The 18,444-nt window shown below is 38.1% G+C and overlaps 5 protein-coding genes and 2 pseudogenes across 5 annotated transcripts in view; 4 read left to right on the top strand and 3 right to left on the bottom strand.

Moving 5' to 3' along the window:
• LOC132858886 (ATP-binding cassette sub-family G member 4-like) overlaps nucleotides 1-18,444 on the top strand; it is a 116,310-nt pseudogene that overhangs the window by 49,403 nt on the left and 48,463 nt on the right.
• The window catches only part of LOC132858879 (cytoplasmic dynein 2 heavy chain 1-like), a 133,786-nt gene that overhangs the window by 82,645 nt on the left and 32,697 nt on the right, over nucleotides 1-18,444 (bottom strand). The window lies entirely within an intron of this gene.
• LOC132858906 (histone H3-like) overlaps nucleotides 1-18,444 on the bottom strand; it is a 136,213-nt pseudogene that overhangs the window by 104,505 nt on the left and 13,264 nt on the right.
• On the top strand, nucleotides 308-896 carry LOC132858924 (histone H3). Its single transcript, XM_060889480.1, has one exon. The coding sequence runs from the start codon at nucleotides 363-365 to the stop codon at nucleotides 771-773; it is 411 nt and encodes a 136-aa protein (XP_060745463.1). The 5' UTR covers nucleotides 308-362; the 3' UTR covers nucleotides 774-896.
• LOC132858955 (histone H4) lies at nucleotides 3,944-4,270 on the top strand. Its single transcript, XM_060889504.1, has one exon. It carries the CDS (start codon nucleotides 3,959-3,961, stop codon nucleotides 4,268-4,270), a length of 312 nt encoding a protein of 103 aa, XP_060745487.1. The 5' UTR covers nucleotides 3,944-3,958.
• Nucleotides 4,626-5,238, top strand: LOC132858944 (histone H2B-like). The gene has a single exon (XM_060889496.1). The coding sequence runs from the start codon at nucleotides 4,761-4,763 to the stop codon at nucleotides 5,133-5,135; it is 375 nt and encodes a 124-aa protein (XP_060745479.1). The 5' UTR covers nucleotides 4,626-4,760; the 3' UTR covers nucleotides 5,136-5,238.
• The window catches only part of LOC132858895 (uncharacterized), a 338,173-nt gene continuing 332,720 nt past the window's right edge, over nucleotides 12,992-18,444 (bottom strand). The window contains exons 2-3 of the mRNA XM_060889439.1: nucleotides 13,977-14,086; nucleotides 12,992-13,789 (exon numbers count right to left, since the gene is read on the bottom strand). Of these exons, the coding sequence (XP_060745422.1) occupies nucleotides 12,993-13,789; nucleotides 13,977-14,031 (852 nt within the window). The 5' untranslated portion in view covers nucleotides 14,032-14,086 and the 3' untranslated portion in view covers nucleotide 12,992. The remainder of the gene's footprint in view (nucleotides 13,790-13,976; nucleotides 14,087-18,444) is intronic.

Raw genomic sequence — 18,444 nt, 5'->3', positions numbered from 1 at the left:
ATCTAACATTAAAAATTACCGGTCTTGTTTAAAGACGGATGACAGACAATAATAATAATGATGAAGCCTGCTCTCTAAATGACAGAAAGAGACAGTAGGTTGCTGAAAGAGAACAGAAGTGTGCTACTGCGAGCGCCAGTAAAATAGGGGCGGGCGGTTTGGGTGCATGACGGAGAACGGAACTGCGTGCATGACGGAGAACGGTCCAATAGTCATCAGGTGACGTAACGCGTTCTAGCCAATGGCAGACGTCTGCTTTCAATCCGCCCAATGAGAACAGGGCGGCGTTAGGGCTTAAAAAGACAGCGTTCGCCAGCGTCGTTTATTGTGTTTTTCCTCCGTGAAGTTCACAGCTCGACGCTATGGCAAGAACCAAGCAGACCGCTCGTAAGTCCACTGGTGGCAAAGCGCCCAGGAAGCAACTCGCCACTAAGGCTGCTCGCAAGAGCGCCCCGGCTACCGGCGGCGTGAAGAAGCCTCACCGTTACAGGCCCGGCACCGTGGCTCTGAGGGAGATCCGCCGTTATCAGAAGTCTACTGAGCTGCTTATCCGCAAACTGCCCTTCCAGCGCCTGGTGAGAGAAATCGCTCAGGATTTCAAGACCGACTTGCGTTTCCAGAGCTCGGCCGTCATGGCCTTGCAGGAGGCTAGCGAGGCGTACCTGGTCGGTCTGTTCGAGGACACCAACCTGTGCGCCATTCACGCCAAGAGAGTGACCATCATGCCTAAGGACATTCAGCTGGCCCGCCGTATTCGCGGAGAGCGCGCTTAAACCTCAATTCTGTCTAACGTACACAAAGGCTCTTTTAAGAGCCACCACATTCTCTCTGATAAATGAGCACTTCTTCATATCTGTGTGTGTGAGCTCAGAGTTTGTTGTATAAAGTTCACTTTGTGTGTGTTAATTATTTATATTTATATGTATATGTGTGTATGTATGTGTGTATATATATATATATATGAATGAGAGAGATAGTGTATGTGTATCTGCTTTACAGAAATGATTTAAAGATGGAGAGTACAGTGTTTGTGTTAGGAATATTGTGTTCAGGGATAAGAAGAGTAATTGAAAATAAATAAATACACATTTATTTTAGCAATGCTTTTAGCAATGGATGTCTCTCAAAGCAGCTTTACAGAACATGAACACAACATAAAAACTCAAGGTTAATATTAGACTAATTTAAATGTGTTTGTATTTATTCCTGATGAACAAGCCTGAGGTGGCTGAAGTGATTGTAGTAAGGAAAAACACCCTTATGGAGAAACTTTGAAAGGAACCAGACTTAAGGGGGAACCTCATCCTCATGTGGGTGACACTGGAAGGTGTGATTATAAATATAATGTCCTCAAAGACCACATGTAGTCGTCATCTCCTCTTAGTATATCTGAATATTTAATGAAGCAGAGTCCAACTGGAGCTGGGAAAATAAGATTGTTGCCTTACTGAGTAAAGAAACAGAAGGCTGAATTATTAGTATTATTATTTTATTAGCATTATTATCTAATTTGTAATTAAATATTAAAATATAGTAGCATGGACAAAAAAATTGTTTATTCTTTGTTTTGTGTTTAAACAGAAAGAGAGCTAAATTCACCAGTGTTGATTATTATGAGCTAATTATGACCTCAGGTACAGAGCTCTAGAATTACGATGAATGTTTGATTGCCAATTTTGCTTCTATTTGCTCCTTTAAGTAGTAGTACTAGTACTGTTGCTGCTGATAGTAGTAGTAGTAGTAGTGGTGGTATTAGTAGTAAATTGTATTAAAAAAACTCAAAATGGTTACAAATAGTTTCAGGTTACTATTATTAGTAGTAGTAGGTTTTTTTTTGTTTTGTTTTTTTTCCTTTTACCCAGTGCTACATTTGCACATTTTAGAATATTGCTTCTACTACTACTTCTAACAAAAACAAGAAGAAGAAAGCTAATATAAAAGCAATAAATTGCATAATTAAAACTTCACTGTTATGAATACTATTTGATGTTATTGGCCAAATTTCAAAATTGCAACAATACATTTAGTTCTTGACTGATAATCTTTAGAAGTAGAGTACAATTTTCATATACAGTTATGTCCATATATAGTTGGACACATGCACAATTTTAGTTTTTTTTAGGTATTTACCAAAACATATCCAAGCTATAGTTGTATATTTATAGTGGGCTGAAAGTCTCTCGGCTTTAATTTGAGGGTATTTAAATTCAAATTGGAGGAAGGGTTTAGGAATTACAGCTCTTGAGAGTAGCCAGCCCCCTTTTTCAAGGGACCAAAAGTAATCGGACAGTTGAATAAAAAGCTGTTTCATGTACCTGTGTAGGCTATTCATTCATTATTTCTTCATCAATTAAGCAGGTAACAGGTCTGGAGTTGATTCTAAGTCAAACAGGCCATCATTAGGCTTCATAAACAAAACAAATCCATCATAGAGATTGCAGGGACATTAGGAGTGGCCAGATCAACAGTTTGGTAGATTCTGAGAAAAAATAGAATGGAATGGTGAGCTCAGCAACATAAAAAGGCCTGGCCGTCCACGGAAGACAACAGTAAAGATGACTAAAGGCAGAAAGACCCACGAACAAACATTAACTGAAGACAGCTGCAGTTAAGGCCTGGCAAAGCATCAGAAAGGAGGAAACCCGGTCTCTGGTGATGTCCATGGGCTCCAGACTTCAGGCAGTCATTGCCTGCAAAGGATTTTCAACAAAATATTTAAAATTAACATTTTATTTATGATTATATTCATTTGTCCAATTACATTTGAGCCCCTGAAAATGTGGAGACTGTGCATAAAAATGGTTGCAGTTCCTGAACCTTTTACTTGATAATTTTGTTCAACCCCTTGAATTAAAGTTGAACATCTATCTGCTCTTCAAATGCATCTTTTTATTTTTTTTTTTCCATTTTCAATTTATTCTGTGGCATACATAGCCAAACCTATGAAAATGTTGCATGTGTCCAAATATATATGGACTTAACTGTATGTGTGTGTGTGTGTGTGTGTGTGTGTGTGTGTGTGTGTGTGTCACAGTGATTAATAACCAGCTTGAAATCTGTTGATTTCCAGATTCTGGCAGTCACACACAACTATCACAATCACACTTCATTGCTCTGCTTTCAGTACAATAGCTGTTGTCTTGTTTATCTATAACTTATATACATGGAATCTAACATAGCTGTTCAAATGATCCCATTTACAGTGAGGTCTGTGTCTAGACGGTGTCGACTAAATATTTCAAGTAGAACAGTGATGTTTTCTTTTGACCCACATTTGATATTTGAATTTTGACTTCAATGAGCTTTCTTTGTGAATGACACTGAGTTTTAGAATGAGATTAGTGTTGGAGACAATATTTATCTCATTTAGACTATAAACCTTATAGATTCTGTAATATTTTGTGTTTTACAGCTGATAAAATGACTCTTGAATGTTGTCTTTACATTCCTTTCTTTGTTGCTTGTAATCTACTATCAGGGTTAAACATGGGCTCCTAGTATTGGACCTAGGAGTATAGAATACAGTTCTCAAGCCACAGATGTGCTCAAATGGATGTTTTACATCTAAACGGTGCAGGTTAATGTTGTACAACCACAGAGTGCTGTTACTAACATCTATACATCGCTGGGTGTTGGTCTGTATATTTTTATTGAAATACTCAATTTGTATACCTTGGGTAAAATTCTACTACTACTACTACTACTACTACTACTAAGACTTATAACAACTCTAATAATAATAATGATGATGATGATCCTTGTGTGTACAGAGAGGTTGCAGCAGAAAAATACACTAGTAAGTTAAAAGCTGTGGCTTTCTCTTTGTTTATGAACGGGTTCTATTGTGTGAGCGCTGGTCTTAGACCCGCCTCCTTGCCTGTTCTCAACTGGGTCCAGGAGATGGAGGATAAATATTCGGCCTCTGTGATCTTCAGCTTTACTTCGAGAGAGCAGCATCATGTCTGGTAGAGGTAAAGGCGGTAAGGGGCTCGGCAAAGGGGGCGCAAAGCGTCATCGCAAGGTCCTTCGCGATAACATCCAGGGCATCACCAAGCCGGCTATTCGCCGTCTGGCTCGCCGTGGCGGTGTTAAGCGTATTTCCGGTCTGATTTATGAAGAGACTCGCGGTGTGCTCAAAGTCTTTTTGGAGAACGTCATCCGCGACGCCGTCACCTACACCGAGCACGCCAAAAGAAAGACCGTCACCGCCATGGATGTGGTGTACGCCTTGAAACGCCAGGGACGCACTCTGTACGGCTTCGGCGGATAAACGGTCAACACCGAACCACGTCAACACAACGGCTCTTTTAAGAGCCACCCAAATATCCACAAAGAGATTTTCCTTATTTACCGTGCGCGTGTGCGCAAATAAGCCGTATAAAAAAAGCCGTATAAAACAATGTCCAATTTATATAATAAATGCTCTTTAGTAAAATATCATAAATTAATTGGTTTATATACATTTCTATCTTTTTATTTTATGTAGTGTGTGTAAAGTTTGGTGGTATAAAAAAGTTCTTTTCCCCTTTTCTTTTGTAAAGCACAAAGCTGAGTGTAAAATGGCAGAAGGGGAACAAAGCACAGTGGGGAGGAGTAAGTGTGTAGGAGGACCGGGAGGAGGCGCTCCGCATCAGGAGTTTTGGGATTATGACCAATAACATGTTTGTTTCTTGTGCATAATTACAATGTCAGCCTGTATATAGAGCAGCCGCTAGGTAGGTGTTACTCATTCTCTCGTAGTTCACTTGAACAGCAACACCATGCCTGAACCAGCTAAGACCGTGCCCAAGAAGGGATCCAAGAAAGCCGTGACCAAGACGGCAGGTAAAGGCGGCAAGAAGCGCAGAAAGACCAGGAAGGAGAGTTATGCCATCTATGTGTACAAAGTCCTGAAGCAGGTTCATCCTGATACCGGTATCTCCTCTAAGGCTATGGGCATCATGAATTCGTTCGTCAACGACATTTTTGAGCGCGTCGCTGGTGAGTCTTCTCATCTGGCTCATTACAATAAGCGCTCCACCATCACCTCTAGGGAGATCCAGACTGCCGTGCGTCTGTCGCTTCCCGGAGAGTTGGCCAAGCACGCCGTGTCTGAGGGCACAAAAGCCGTCACCAAGTACACCAGCTCCAAGTAAAGCGCCTTACCGCCGTCTTTATCAACACAAAGGCTCTTTTAAGAGCCACCCACTTTTTCATACAAGGTGCAAATCTCTTTTCTGCGTGTGAGACACACACACACACACACACCAAAGGATAACCACTTTTTTTCACGTATGTATTCCATCAGTGCTTCTGTATTTTAATTTGTACATATAAATACATATGTTTAAATGCTTTGCTACCGGTTTTGCTTTTTTTATTTCCCCGCAAAACTTTATTGAAAATTTTCATAACTTTCACGTATCATGTGTTTTTACAATCATACATTTAATTGTCATATCTGCTTTAAAATTGTAGATACATTTACACATTTACAAGCATCTATCAGCAAATCATTTTTAATAAAGTCCAAGGTAAATTGTTTTTTGATTGTCGGTTCATGTTCTTTTGTGTTTTTAGCTTACAAAGAATTTGTTTGTACACTACCTCAGCAGGAATATGGCATTGGTTTGCATTGACAATACAAACAATTAGCCAGCAAAGTTCCATCACATATTTCTTAGCTTACTGTATATTATTACAATATATTACAATACATTAGTGTTTTTTCATTCACATTTATATTTATATCTAAGTTTTTATTTATTTTTATTTTAAGCCATATTTCTGCTGATTGTGTACAATTTATAAAAAGTTGTTAATTTTTTTCTTTCTCTTTAAAATCATTTATATTTAAAGCATTTGTCAGACTCTCTTATCCAGAGCGACATACATAAGTGCTTAAATCTCTTTCATTGGATACATTAATGCTGGTTCACTAGGTGACATACTTAGAATACCATGACTTCAAAACTTTAAAACATTGTTCAAAGTTACAATGAAACAGTTTTAAAGTTCCCTGTTAATTTACAGGGCATTCTTTTGTAAATGAACTATATATCGTCGCTGTCGGGCGGAATCCTCGTATCTCCAAAACCATTATTTTTCAGGAAATTAAAAAAACGCCGTATTTTTTGAGTTATTAAACATTGTATCGTTAAAGTTATTATACCTTATATTGCTATCGTATACTGTTGTGTACCAACATTAACACAACATTTTCCAAAGTCACGTTTTATCGGAGATACAAGCTTTTTGACTTGGGAGCAGGGAGATACGAGATTACAGTATACTGTCATTGATAAGAATGGTACGGACACAGAAGTCGCTGCTGCCAGCAGTGTTCAATAAAGTCTGCGGTCACGTTGAGCCTTTTGACAAGAGACAAGGCTATAATAGTTAACCAAAGCTAATGACTGTAGTTACATACATCTTCCTATACTTTATTTTAAAGGTTTAAGAGCTATAAGTGATGCAATACAAAACACAATAAGCTGATTAGGCTGTCTAATAGGTGGAAATTAGTCTAATCTGCTCGCAAACTTACCTTCCTGGCTCACGGGTTTCTTTCTGCACAGAAGCATTACAACTATCGATTTTTAACAAAATAGGCCTACTCAAATGTATCTAACCTAACTATTTTCACTTGTTAGTGTCCAAAAAACAGTTTTACATGCACAGTGCCAAGCGAGGCATTGTCTATAAGTAGGCTGACTTAAAGTCAGTAAAATAATAATAAAAACAATAATTTAATAGTGATATCCAAAACATTCAATTTAATTCAAATATTATGTTATAAAAAACATTTTAAAACGTCAATGAACATGTATAATAAGCAGTAATAAATAGATATTTAAAATACATCAATAACACAGATAAACATAGATAAAATCATAGTTAAAGGAATAGTTCACCCAAAAAATAAAATTAATAAAGGTCAAATTATCGTTTCACTACGTTATATGGCATGTTTACCTATAATAACGAGGCAAAAAGCCAGCCAGCTTGCTTAAAGTGATGAGCATGACGGCAGAGGCAGCTACTTGTTGACCGTAACGGTTTGCCTTGACATTGTAAGATACAATCCTATCGTATCTGCAATGCACAGGGTTTAGTCCGCGTTGCAGTGGATTGTCTTGCGCTAAATTCCTGTCCTCAGACGAGCACCAGAACTAGCGGGGTCAAGAATTTTTTTTCTTTGAGCAACACGAAAATCACTTTAGATATCACATTAAGACGTGTTGATTCGTTGCGACTCTTAATCTTGAGGAGAAATATGCCGTGAAGCTTTCCCACGGAGTGAAGAAGAGGTGGAGTTACGAGGTTTCTCAGACAGTTGAAGTGTCCAATGGAGTTAAGAGATTTGCGCTTAAGCTATTTTCAAGGCTTTAGATTGGTTAATAACTTGTAAAAATAACAGACCCACGTGGGGACTGACCAATAGCATTGATATGTGAAAAAATATGAAATTGACAAAATTTGGACATACGGGGTTTCCGCCCAACAGCGATGATATACAACCATATTTAACTACACATCACACATAGGGCTGGGCGATATGGCTGAAAACTGTATCACGATATCAGTGTTTCATATCGGTCGATATCAATAATTATTATGATCAGAGGAAGGTTAAGTTTAATATAAAAATGTTTAAATGTAATATATTTTTCTCCTGGTCCTTATTTTAAAGGGATCATAAAAAATATCAATAATATGCAATGCATACAACAATATTTTCTATCAAAATAAACATTTAGATTTTATTGTTTCTCTGTCTGTACTTGTACTGTGAACAATGACAAAGTTGACTGAGAAGAATTAAGTACATTTAAGTGCCAAACATTCTGGGTTTTAAATTAGCCCTTTTCTGAGATGCAAAAACAAACAAACAAAAAAAATTACTTTCAAATTACTTTTTAAAGTATCAAAACTAAGGCATACATTAAAATAAATAAATAAATAAATAAATAATAATAATAATAATAATAATAATACAAAAATACTGCCTTTAAGTTATGCAACTTAACTTCAGAACTAAAAGATTCTAAATCTACAGCTCAGGCATAAGTCTTTACTGTATTCTTGGAATGCTTTGTGGTATTTAAGAGGCAAGAACATGGTGTGAAACCATGCATGGACTCTAGTTCCAAGTTCCTGTCCCAGTGCTTTAAGCATATATAAGCATGGACGACGTGCTGTTGTGGTATGCCAGCTCGATCTTGTAATGGACACACGCCACGGCATTTTCTTTACTTTTCGATTTGAAATGATCCCAAACCTTGGATATTTTCTGTCGTTTTCTCCTGTTTGACATCTTCTCTTTGCTCATTGACATTGTTATCGTGCCCTGCCATTTGCATCCCGCACTAGCACACGGACGCGCCCTCAAATCAAAAGACCGCTAACTCCTCGCGTCTCCTTCCGCTTTGACGTAAGCGCGTTGTCCCACACACACACACACACACACACACACACACACACACACACACAAAATAATTGCTATATAAAAGAGTTACTCGAGGAATCATTTCCGCCCTAACTGTAATATAAAAAACAAACCTGATACAGTACAGTAACATTGTTTGAAATATAAAACCTGCAGAAATATGAAAAAGTAGCTGACTTTTCCTCTTTTATTTAGAATTTCCTCGCTCGCTGCGGCGCTCATTTTCTGCTTATCAGTCGCCGGTTACTGAAGCGGAATCTAGCAGACCGGCACGAGACAACAATATGGCGCAACCAAACTTGATACTGTTACATGATTGCTGTTAGCGTGTCACTCCCTATGTTACTAGGTTACCAGAGAGCAACTGCCTTTGTTAATGCAACCAAACTTGCTTCGCAACCTCTGTTTTCTTCCGATGAAGAATAAAAAATATCGAACGTTTTATCGAGCACATTTTTTTCGCTATCGTTCATGTGCCTATCACGATATACATATCGTTATCGTTTTATCGCCCAGCCCTAATCACACAGCAAGTCTTCAAACAGTTACAAGCCATATTACATCACTAATGTTTTCAGATATAAGCTTTAAGTTTACATGTTTATTACATTGTTAACTTTCATTTAAAGTAAGATGTTTATATTTCGCTATACTCGTACTTTCACACATATACTTTTGTTAGATTGTTTAAAAAAGTCTTTTATTTAAATGTAAAATCTCCGTATACTAATTTATAAAAAGTTTTCTCTCGCTCTTCCTATCCTCTTTCTCCATGAGTTCATATCTCTTATCCATTCAGTCCTTCTTTACATTGCCTGTGTCACATGTTTACAAAAAGCTATGTTTAATTTATTACCCAGCTCAGTAGCACCCAGACCTCCTAGTTTTTTGGTTTGTATAGAAATGTTTGTGTTGTAACTTCTCTATTGTTTCTCCATATAAAACTTACACACAATTTATTTAATTTTATTATCATTTTATTGTCAGAGGGAAAGACAATAATTTAGATAATACAAATGTTTTAATTAACTGAATTCTTGATTTATAATTAGCTATTTCCAGTTTTCATTTTCAGTTTTTATTTAATATTATTTCTCTCCCCAGTTGTGTTCAGCACAGTTTCCGTTTGTAATTGTTAAGCCTAATACTTTCACCTCTTCTTTGGTTTGGGTGTCTAGGGTTTACACTAGAGTTACACTATTGCTCATCCATACAGCTTCTGTTTGGTTTTGATTCAGTTTAGCTCGTTATCACCTTTAATTCAAAGTGAATATTAATTTAAATTGTTATATCATCAGCATATTTACTACAAATTATTTCTAAGGTGTGAGTGACCTGCACTTGCTAAACGTGGCCAAACGATGGCGGTCAACATCCACCCACACTGCTAGTATTCTTTGGGTATTTTTTAGCTTATTAATTATTTCATCTATGTTCTCTTCTTCTTATCATTTGGTAACAGAGAAACATTTAAAAACAATTCTTACATTATGTATCCTTATTTAGAATAGCAGTTGTGTGAGGAGTGAGAAAATGTCACATGTAGGTGGCGTGCAGGAATACACACACACACACACATTTGGTGGAAAACATTTATTCAAATTTATTATTACTGTTTTTGTGTTGTTTTAAAGTAATAAAATGTGACAGCTCTTTGTTCAGCAGGTCGGTAGTTAATAAACAGCTTTTAAGCTTTTAAACTTATAGTGCCATCAGAACATGTGCTTCAAATGTCTTTATCCTGCATCTAACACACTGAGCTGCTGTTGTTAATGAGAAACATCCTCATCTGGCCCCACTACTTCTTATTAAGTGAAGTAGAAGTGTTATGTTCTTAAATGTTCGTGGTGTGTTAAACACAAAGGAAGTATATCAAGATATCTTTGTACATCTTCGATTTAAACCAGAAGTCAAGTTGACTAATAGATCTTTTTGTCCACAAGTTTGTCATAAATATGGAAACAAAAAAGACACCCACACACATTTAGGGATATAAACACATACACACAGGAATAATGTGTAGTTAATTATCAGGTCTGTAACATGATTAGCTTTAAAAGGGATGTCTTAGAGAGGCAGAGACACTCCAATCTGTGAAAGAGCACGTAAAAAGTATGATACTTTACATACAATTGTTCCTCATTGTTCAGTTTAAGAATGCTGAAAGGTATATAAAGGTTTTAAAGCCACATGTGATCCCCTCCAGATGACTTCTATTTAAGGGAAGGCCTTGTTTATTTCAGCAGTACAATGAAAACCACACACTGCAGCTATTACAACAGCATGGCTTTATCGTAGAAGAGTTCGGGTGCTAAATCGGCTGCCTGCAGTCCAGATTCTTTTTTTTTTTTTTTTTTTTTTTTTCTATTTTTTTTTTCTATTTTTTTTTTTCAGTCTTACAGTAGATACAATATTTGTCTCTTTAAGGGATCTTTACTGAGTGAGATGAGTTGTCCATGATGGAGAGCAGGAGTGCTGAATCAACACAATGGGAAAATCTTCACCGTCACAGCAGACAGTGTCACAAAATTATTTGCAGTCTTTAGTTTAATAAATAGTTCATTATCAGTTTATCATTTATAATGTTTAATTTCTTGTTCTGTGTTCTCTCTGGTTGTGATGTTTCTAATCCTCATGTTCTGTTTTCTCTCTGGTTGTGATGTCACTAAGCCTCATGTCCTGTCTTCCCTGTTCTCAATTTAAATTACAGCTTTTGTTTTGCTCTGTGTGATCAAGGTCTGGTTCAGATTTATTACCTGCTGTTTACTAACCTGTCTTTTACTTTGTGCTTTTTTTGGTTTTATCTACCTTTGGATTTGTTTTCATATATAATAAAAGCTCCCCTGTACTTGTATGCAGACATCCTCTGTTCTTCTGACAGTTTAAAATAAAATAAACTTGTTCAAATGAAGATTGCGGTTTTACATTCAATAATTACATGAATACTGAGTTTGCCCCCCTGAACTAATCAGTGTTTAAATTCAGTTATAATCGTATGTAGTGATGTAGGACTTACAGTTACCAGTTGATCAGAACTGCTGAGGGATTTTAATCACATTTCTTTTGCCTTAGTGAGTTTATCTACACATCAGTAATGGATGTCTCTTTATACTCTTTATAATACATGTCTCTTTATGCTCCTGTTTTTCACAGGTGAGAGAAGTGTGTGTGTGTGTGTGTCTGCTGATTTAAAATAATTTCTTGTTTTGTACCAAAGAAAAATTTGAAAAAAAAAAAAATGTAAATGTTCGGTTTGAAGTTGCACAATCAAATGAAGGAAAATTATGAGAAGAGTTTATTAAAATAAGTAAAATTTGTAATGGAGGTAATGTTGCATAAAATGTTTAAAATTTATCCACAGTTCCTCTCGTCCTGTCTGTCACTCGTCAGTATTACCTGATCCAGCAGGGGAAAACCTGGAGTGATGCTCAGGCTTACTGCAGAGCCACACACACTGACCTGGCTATCATCGACAGTAATGACAACATGGTCCAACTTCAGAATGAAGCACAGAGACAACAATTCAGTTCCAGTGCTTGGATTGGACGCTACAATCCCATCAACAGCTGGTGCTGGTCCATGGGGAATAAACCACTGGGAAGCAGTGTTCAGATGGAGATGGAAGATGGAGTTCAGGTCAACACAACAACTTTGGTGGACATGAGGAGTGTGTTGCGCTTGCTCCCTGGGGTTTGGCGGATGTGCCCTGTACTTGGTCAATCCCTGCTGTCTGTTTTGATGGTAAGAATCTACAATTTGATCACTTTCCTATTTCTCAGTAGAGAATGTTGTGTTGTAGTAAAAATTCTGTACAATGTATTTTTTAATATACTCATTGGGTTGAACTGGGAAAGATATTTAACATAATTTCTTAAAACAAATTTCAGACACTGGGGCAATACTTACTTGTACAATCTACCCAGATTTGTGTCATGTTCTTGATGTTCTGTCAGCAACTTTTAAGAAATTTCCTTTTGGGGTTTTAAAGTTGTAATCTGTGTATTTTTTAATTTTGAACCTTCCTTAAACCTATGTTTCATCTTTGTGTTTTTTATTCTCATAGGTAGTTATATTGGACATCAGAGCTACATTTACATTTCTACTACTATGACATGGCTTGAAGCTCAGACTTACTGTAGACAGCATCACAGACTTGTCAAGCTCAAGAGATGCAAATGAAGACTCAGTTACAGTATAAAGGGACTGGTCTCAGGCTGGTCTTTAATTGGTCTGTTCAGAGACTCCTGGAAGGTGACAGACCAAACCAATTTTCTCTACCATCAGCTGGATTACTGGAAAACCTGATAATGCCCTGAAGAATGAAAACTGTGGTTATATAAATAACATTTACATTTACATTTACATTTACAGCATTTGGCAGACGCCCTTATCCAGAGCGACGTACATAAGTGCTTAAATCTCTAACATTGAATACATTAATGCTGGATCACTAAGTTACATACTTAAGATACCATGAGTTTAAAACATTTGTTCAAAGTTACAATGAAAGTGTCAAAGGTGTGTTTTTTTTTTTTTTTTTTAAATGCAAAAGATAATGAAAGTGCTAGTTGAAGTGTTTCCTGAATAAGTAGGTCTTCAACCGCCGCTTGAAAATAGCCAGTGACTCAGCTGTCCGGACCTCTAGGGGAAGTTCGTTCCACCACCTTGGTGCCAGTACAGAGAAGAGTCTTGTAGTATATTTGCCTCTTACCCTGAGAGATGGTGGAACCAGTCGAGCAGTGCTGGTAGATCGGAGGGTGCGGGGTGCAGTGCGAGGAGTGATGAGGGCTTTGAGGTAAGAGGGAGCTGGTCCATTTTTGGCTTTGTAGGCCAGCATCAGTGTTTTGAATCTGATGCGTGCAGCTACCGGAAGCCAGTGGAGGGATCGCAGCAGCGGGGTGGTATGAGAGAACTTTGGCAGGTTGAAAACAAGCCGGGCAGCTGCATTTTGGATCATTTGCAGAGGACGGATTGCGTTCATAGGTAGACCTGCCAGCAGTGCATTGCAGTAATCCAGTCTAGAAATGACAAGAGACTGAACAAGTACCTGAGCAGCCTGTGTGGACAGAAATGGTCGAATCCATCTAATGTTGTAGAGAAGAAACCGACATGAGCGAGTCACATTAGCAACATGAGAGGAAAAGGACAGTTGATTGTCCATGGTTACCCCAAGGTTGCGAGCTGTGGCTGAAGGGGAGATCAGATCGTTGTGCAAGGATATAGCAAGATCATGACCTGGGGATGAATCACCTGGGATGAAGAGCAGCTCAGTTTTGCTAGGATTAAGCTTTAACTGATGAGCAGTCATCCATGATGAAATTTCTGCCAGACATGCAGAGATCCGGTCAGAAGCTGTGGCATCTGCGGGTGGGAAAGAGAAGATAAGTTGTGTATCATCAGCATAGCAGTGGTAAGAGAACCCATGTGAGGAAATAACTTCACCAAGAGAGTGAGTATACAGGGAGAAAAGAAGAGGACCAAGTACTGAGCCTTGTGGGACGCCAGTGGAGAGTCTGCGTGGAGCAGATGTCACTCCCCTCCATGTTACCTGATATGAGCGTCCTTCCAGGTAGGAAGCGAACCATTCCCAAGCTGATCCGCATATCCCAAGACTCCTGAGGGTGGCTAAGAGAGTCTTATGGTTGACCGTATCAAACGCTGCTGAAAGGTCAAGGAGGATAAGGACAGATGAGAGATTGGCTGATCTAGCAGCATGTAGTTTCTCAGAGACATCTAAAAGGGCTGTCTCTGTGGAATGAGCTGCTTTAAAGCCAGACTGGTTGGGGTCTTGGAGGTTGTTCTGTGAGAGATAGACAGACAGTTGATTAAAGACAATGCGTTCAAGAATTTTTGAAAGAAACGAGAGAAGTGATACCGGTCTGTAGTTACTGATGTCTGATGGATCCAGAGCAGGTTTCTTCAGGATGGGAATAACCCTTGCTCTCTTGAAGGTAGTTGGTACCTGACCAGATGCTATGGATCTATTGGTGATAGTTGTAATGAAGGGCAGAAGGTCTTGCGAGATGGTCTGCAGCAAAGTGGAAGGGAGTGGATCCAATGGGCAGGTGGTAGGATTGCAAGACTGGATGAGTTTTAGAATCTCTTCTGCTGTTACAGTTGAGAAATGTGACAACAAAGGTGTAGGGGAGTCCATACTCTGAGATGTAAGTGCAGTCGGGGCTGAAGTGAAGGTCCGGCAGATTTCCTCAATCTTCTCCTGGTAGAAAGAAGCAAAGTCTTCTGCAGTCAGGGAGGATGAAGAAGGTGGAGCCGGGGGGTTGAGCAGAGAAGAGATGATGTTGTGGAATTTCCGAGGGTCATGTGAGGAAGCTTCAAGCTTTTCCTTGTAGAAGGAAGTCTTGGCAGAAGTCACATCTGAGGAGAACTTGGCCATGAGTGTTCGGTAAGAATCAAGATCTGCATCAAGTTGTGATTTCTTCCACTTTCTCTCTGATGATCTTAGCGCTCTTCGATTGTTGCGCAGCACATCTGAAAGCCAAGGAGCAGAACAAGAAGTTTTCTTGGGTTTAGTGGACATAGGGCAGAGGAAGTCCATAGTTGAGGAAAGAGATGAGAGGAAAGTATCTGTGGCCGAGTCCAAGGGCAGTGAGGAAAAAGACTCAGGATCAGGAAGGGAAGAAAGAGTGCCAGAAGCTACAGAAGAAGGGGAGACAGAGTAAAGGTTGCGGCGGGTTAGAGCGAGGGGGTGAGAGGTAGTTTTAGGTAGGGTAGGGAGAGTGATGGTAAAGGATACCAGGTGATGATCAGAGACGTGTAGTGGGGTAGCAGTCACGTCTGTAGCTGGAGAAGGACGGGTGAAAACCAGGTCCAGCACATTGCCTCCTTTGTGTGTGGGGATGTAGCTGTTGAGTGTGAGTGTGAATGAGTCAAGAAGAGACAGGAGGGAAGAAGAATGTAGCTTGTCAGAGGGGAGGTTGAAGTCACCAAGCACTGTCAGGGGGGAGCTATCAGAAGGGAAAGCACTAAGCAGTGTGTCCATTTCTTCCAAGAAGTCACCTAGGGGACCAGGAGGGCGGTAAACAACAATGATCAGGCTGTTGATGCTCTGTGATCAGACATAATGCCTTTCTTCTGTTATTCAAGTGAGTTAATGTTTTATTCAGTCTTACATTTAGGCAAATTAATCTGAGTTCAGTATGTTAGTTTAATTGTGTTTTTGTTTGTGTTTCTGCATTTAGATGTCACAGAAAAACAACAAACACTAAGAGTGAAGGTCCAATCCAAAGAGGATGTGAATGATCCTGCAGTGATGATGGCCATCTTGGAGCAGGTGGGTCTCATCCTCCACAAGACTTATAATGTACATTTCCCAGTATTCATCAAACTCTGACACATATAAACTGGATTGTAATCAGATTCTGACTGTTGTATTCAGTTTCTGTATCATTTCCTACCGGGGAGTCTCTATCCTGCATTATTTAGTAATAAAAGTCTTATTCTGTTCATCAGATCAACCAGAGACTGAAGGATGATTTGGGGACAGAGAAGATCACAGTGAAATGGCGTAAACAACCAGATGGAGTTGTGTTTCCCAAGCTGAAAGAAGGAAATAATAAAGTACAGTAGAAAATAAAATGTTATCTCTGTTTCTTGTAAGTTAATTTTAAGTTACCTTTTGATTCCTGCTAAGTTTGGAGTTTAGTTTTTAGATGTATATTAGCATAATATGTATATTATTACAGAAAACCTATATAAATTTTTTAAATAATCATGATGTACTAGGGAATTTTTATTAGGTTTTCACTAAAAACGCATGTATTGTTTTGGAGAATTTTGTTTTTTTTATTTGCCTAAAGATGTGAAAGTGTATGAATGCATGTACTGTAAAACTTTATAACTGATTAATATTTTAATATTCATTCATTCATTTATTCATTCATTCATTCATTCATTCATCTTCTACAGCTTATCCGAACTACCTCAAGTCACGGGGAGCCTGTGCCTCTCAGCCGTCATTGGGCATCAAGGCAGGATACACCCTGGACGGAGTGCCAACCCATCGCAGGGCACACACACTCTCATTCATTCACGCAATCACATACTACGGACAATTTTCCAGAGATGCCAAGGGTCAAATAGGGTTAGGGTTAGGATTAGGGTATAGGGATAAATTAGGTGGGTTGCATTTCGTTTCTATAGGTCCTAGGAGGCTGAAATTCGGTATATATATTATTTAGAGGGCGGGGAGTCGATTGCACATGGTTTCAGCTGTAGCACCACCACCAGTCGAGATACGGTATTGATACTGCGTGGTTGTATAGGGTTAGGGTTAGGTTAGGAGACATTATATGGTATTGCACCCATAGTTGGTTAGGGTTAGGGTTAGAGCAGGTATAAGGGGATAAATGGTTAGGGTTAGGGTTAGGTTTATGAGTTTTTGGTTTCAAAAAATCTCTTATTTGAGTTTAAGTTGCAACGGGCTCTCCCTAGGAGCTCCCCCCTCACTATTCTGAGCCGTGGTGTCCCGTTAGGGCCCCGTAGTCCCCTCCCCATGTTGATGTTTGGATTGATAATTACTAGAATGAGGTCAGGGGCAGAATGGAAGGAGGTGTGGGTTGGCTTATAAAATATATATAGCAGGGTGTTTTTTTATGTAAAAAATATAGAATAATATATATCTAAAATTTAATGTTATATACTGTTTTATTTAAAAAAAAAAAATAAATATATATATATATATATATATATATATATATATATATATATAACAATAATATATAATAACAATATCTAATATTTAATATATAATAAAAGTTATACTAAAAAACAAAACATATGCATATACATATGTACATATACACATCTATACACATACACATATAAAAACTAGTATTAAACAAAGTAAATAAATAGAGCAATATATAATTGAATGCACCCAAATAAGTAATAACTAAAACTAACTAGGGTTAAGAAATATCCCTCTTAAAAAAAGTATTAGGGTTTTTATACAAATGTAAAGCAAGGTATTAGGGTTAGGGTTAGGGCTTAAGGCTGGGGCCCTACTTTAGGATTGGGGTTGGGTTTTTGCAAAGATATTCTTAAAACAAGGGTATCCAATTGGATCTTTGGGCACGGGCACGTCCAGGAGACTCTTTCCTCCCTATTTTAAATGTTTATATAGATCGAACTGTGTTTTAATAATTTATTGATTTATTTATTTTCATTACAGGTCTCCAGGAGCCCCCTGTGAATGGTTTGAACTGTATTATCTAAGTGGATACCGGTAAGTATTGAAGAAGGAATCTATTGTAGGTAAGTATTGAAAACAAATTAGAAATTGTTTGCCGGGGGGGAGGGTAGTAAGGCAAAGGAAAGAGGAGGGGGAGACTAAGTCAAGAGTATGGAGTTCTAAAGTGCTAAGAAGTAAGTGCCATAAATTAAAAAATAAATCAAAATAATAAGTGCTACAGGAATCACTGCAAACCCACACAAATAAAAATATAGAAAACATAAGCCTCCATAACTCTATTATTCTTTTTATTATGACAATAATAGTAATAATAATAATAATAATAATAATAATAATAATAATAATAATAATAATAATAATGACCATAATATTGATGAGAGAAACTGATGGTTGAAAGAAGCGGGATCCTGGAGACCTGTACCTTATGAATTTAAGACATATTCGAAACCGTCAATATGAAGCCTTAAAGTAGAATTATATGCATTTTGTAACCTTAATGACCTTCAACTGATGTGACTTACCTTTTTACATTAGGTCCCATGAGAATCCATGTTTTCAGTTAGTACACTTTTATTCTTTCAAGTAGGTTTTAATTGAGGTTGTTTCTTCAGAATATGTCTGTTGCAAATACACTAAGGATCTAGTTGATCCATCCAATTATCAAATATCAATTGTGCAGTGTCCGCTGTCCAATGTATGTGATCTCTTTCTACTTTGAAGAGTAGTGGGCTCACTTCAAACAATGGATTCTCATGGGACGCAATGTACTCATTAAGTATCTCCAGATTAATCTGCTCCTGGTCGG

This window comes from Tachysurus vachellii, chromosome 16, assembly GCF_030014155.1.
Source record: "Tachysurus vachellii isolate PV-2020 chromosome 16, HZAU_Pvac_v1, whole genome shotgun sequence".
Lineage (NCBI taxonomy): Eukaryota > Metazoa > Chordata > Actinopteri > Siluriformes > Bagridae > Tachysurus > Tachysurus vachellii.
This window is presented reverse-complemented; position numbering and strand designations above follow the sequence as displayed.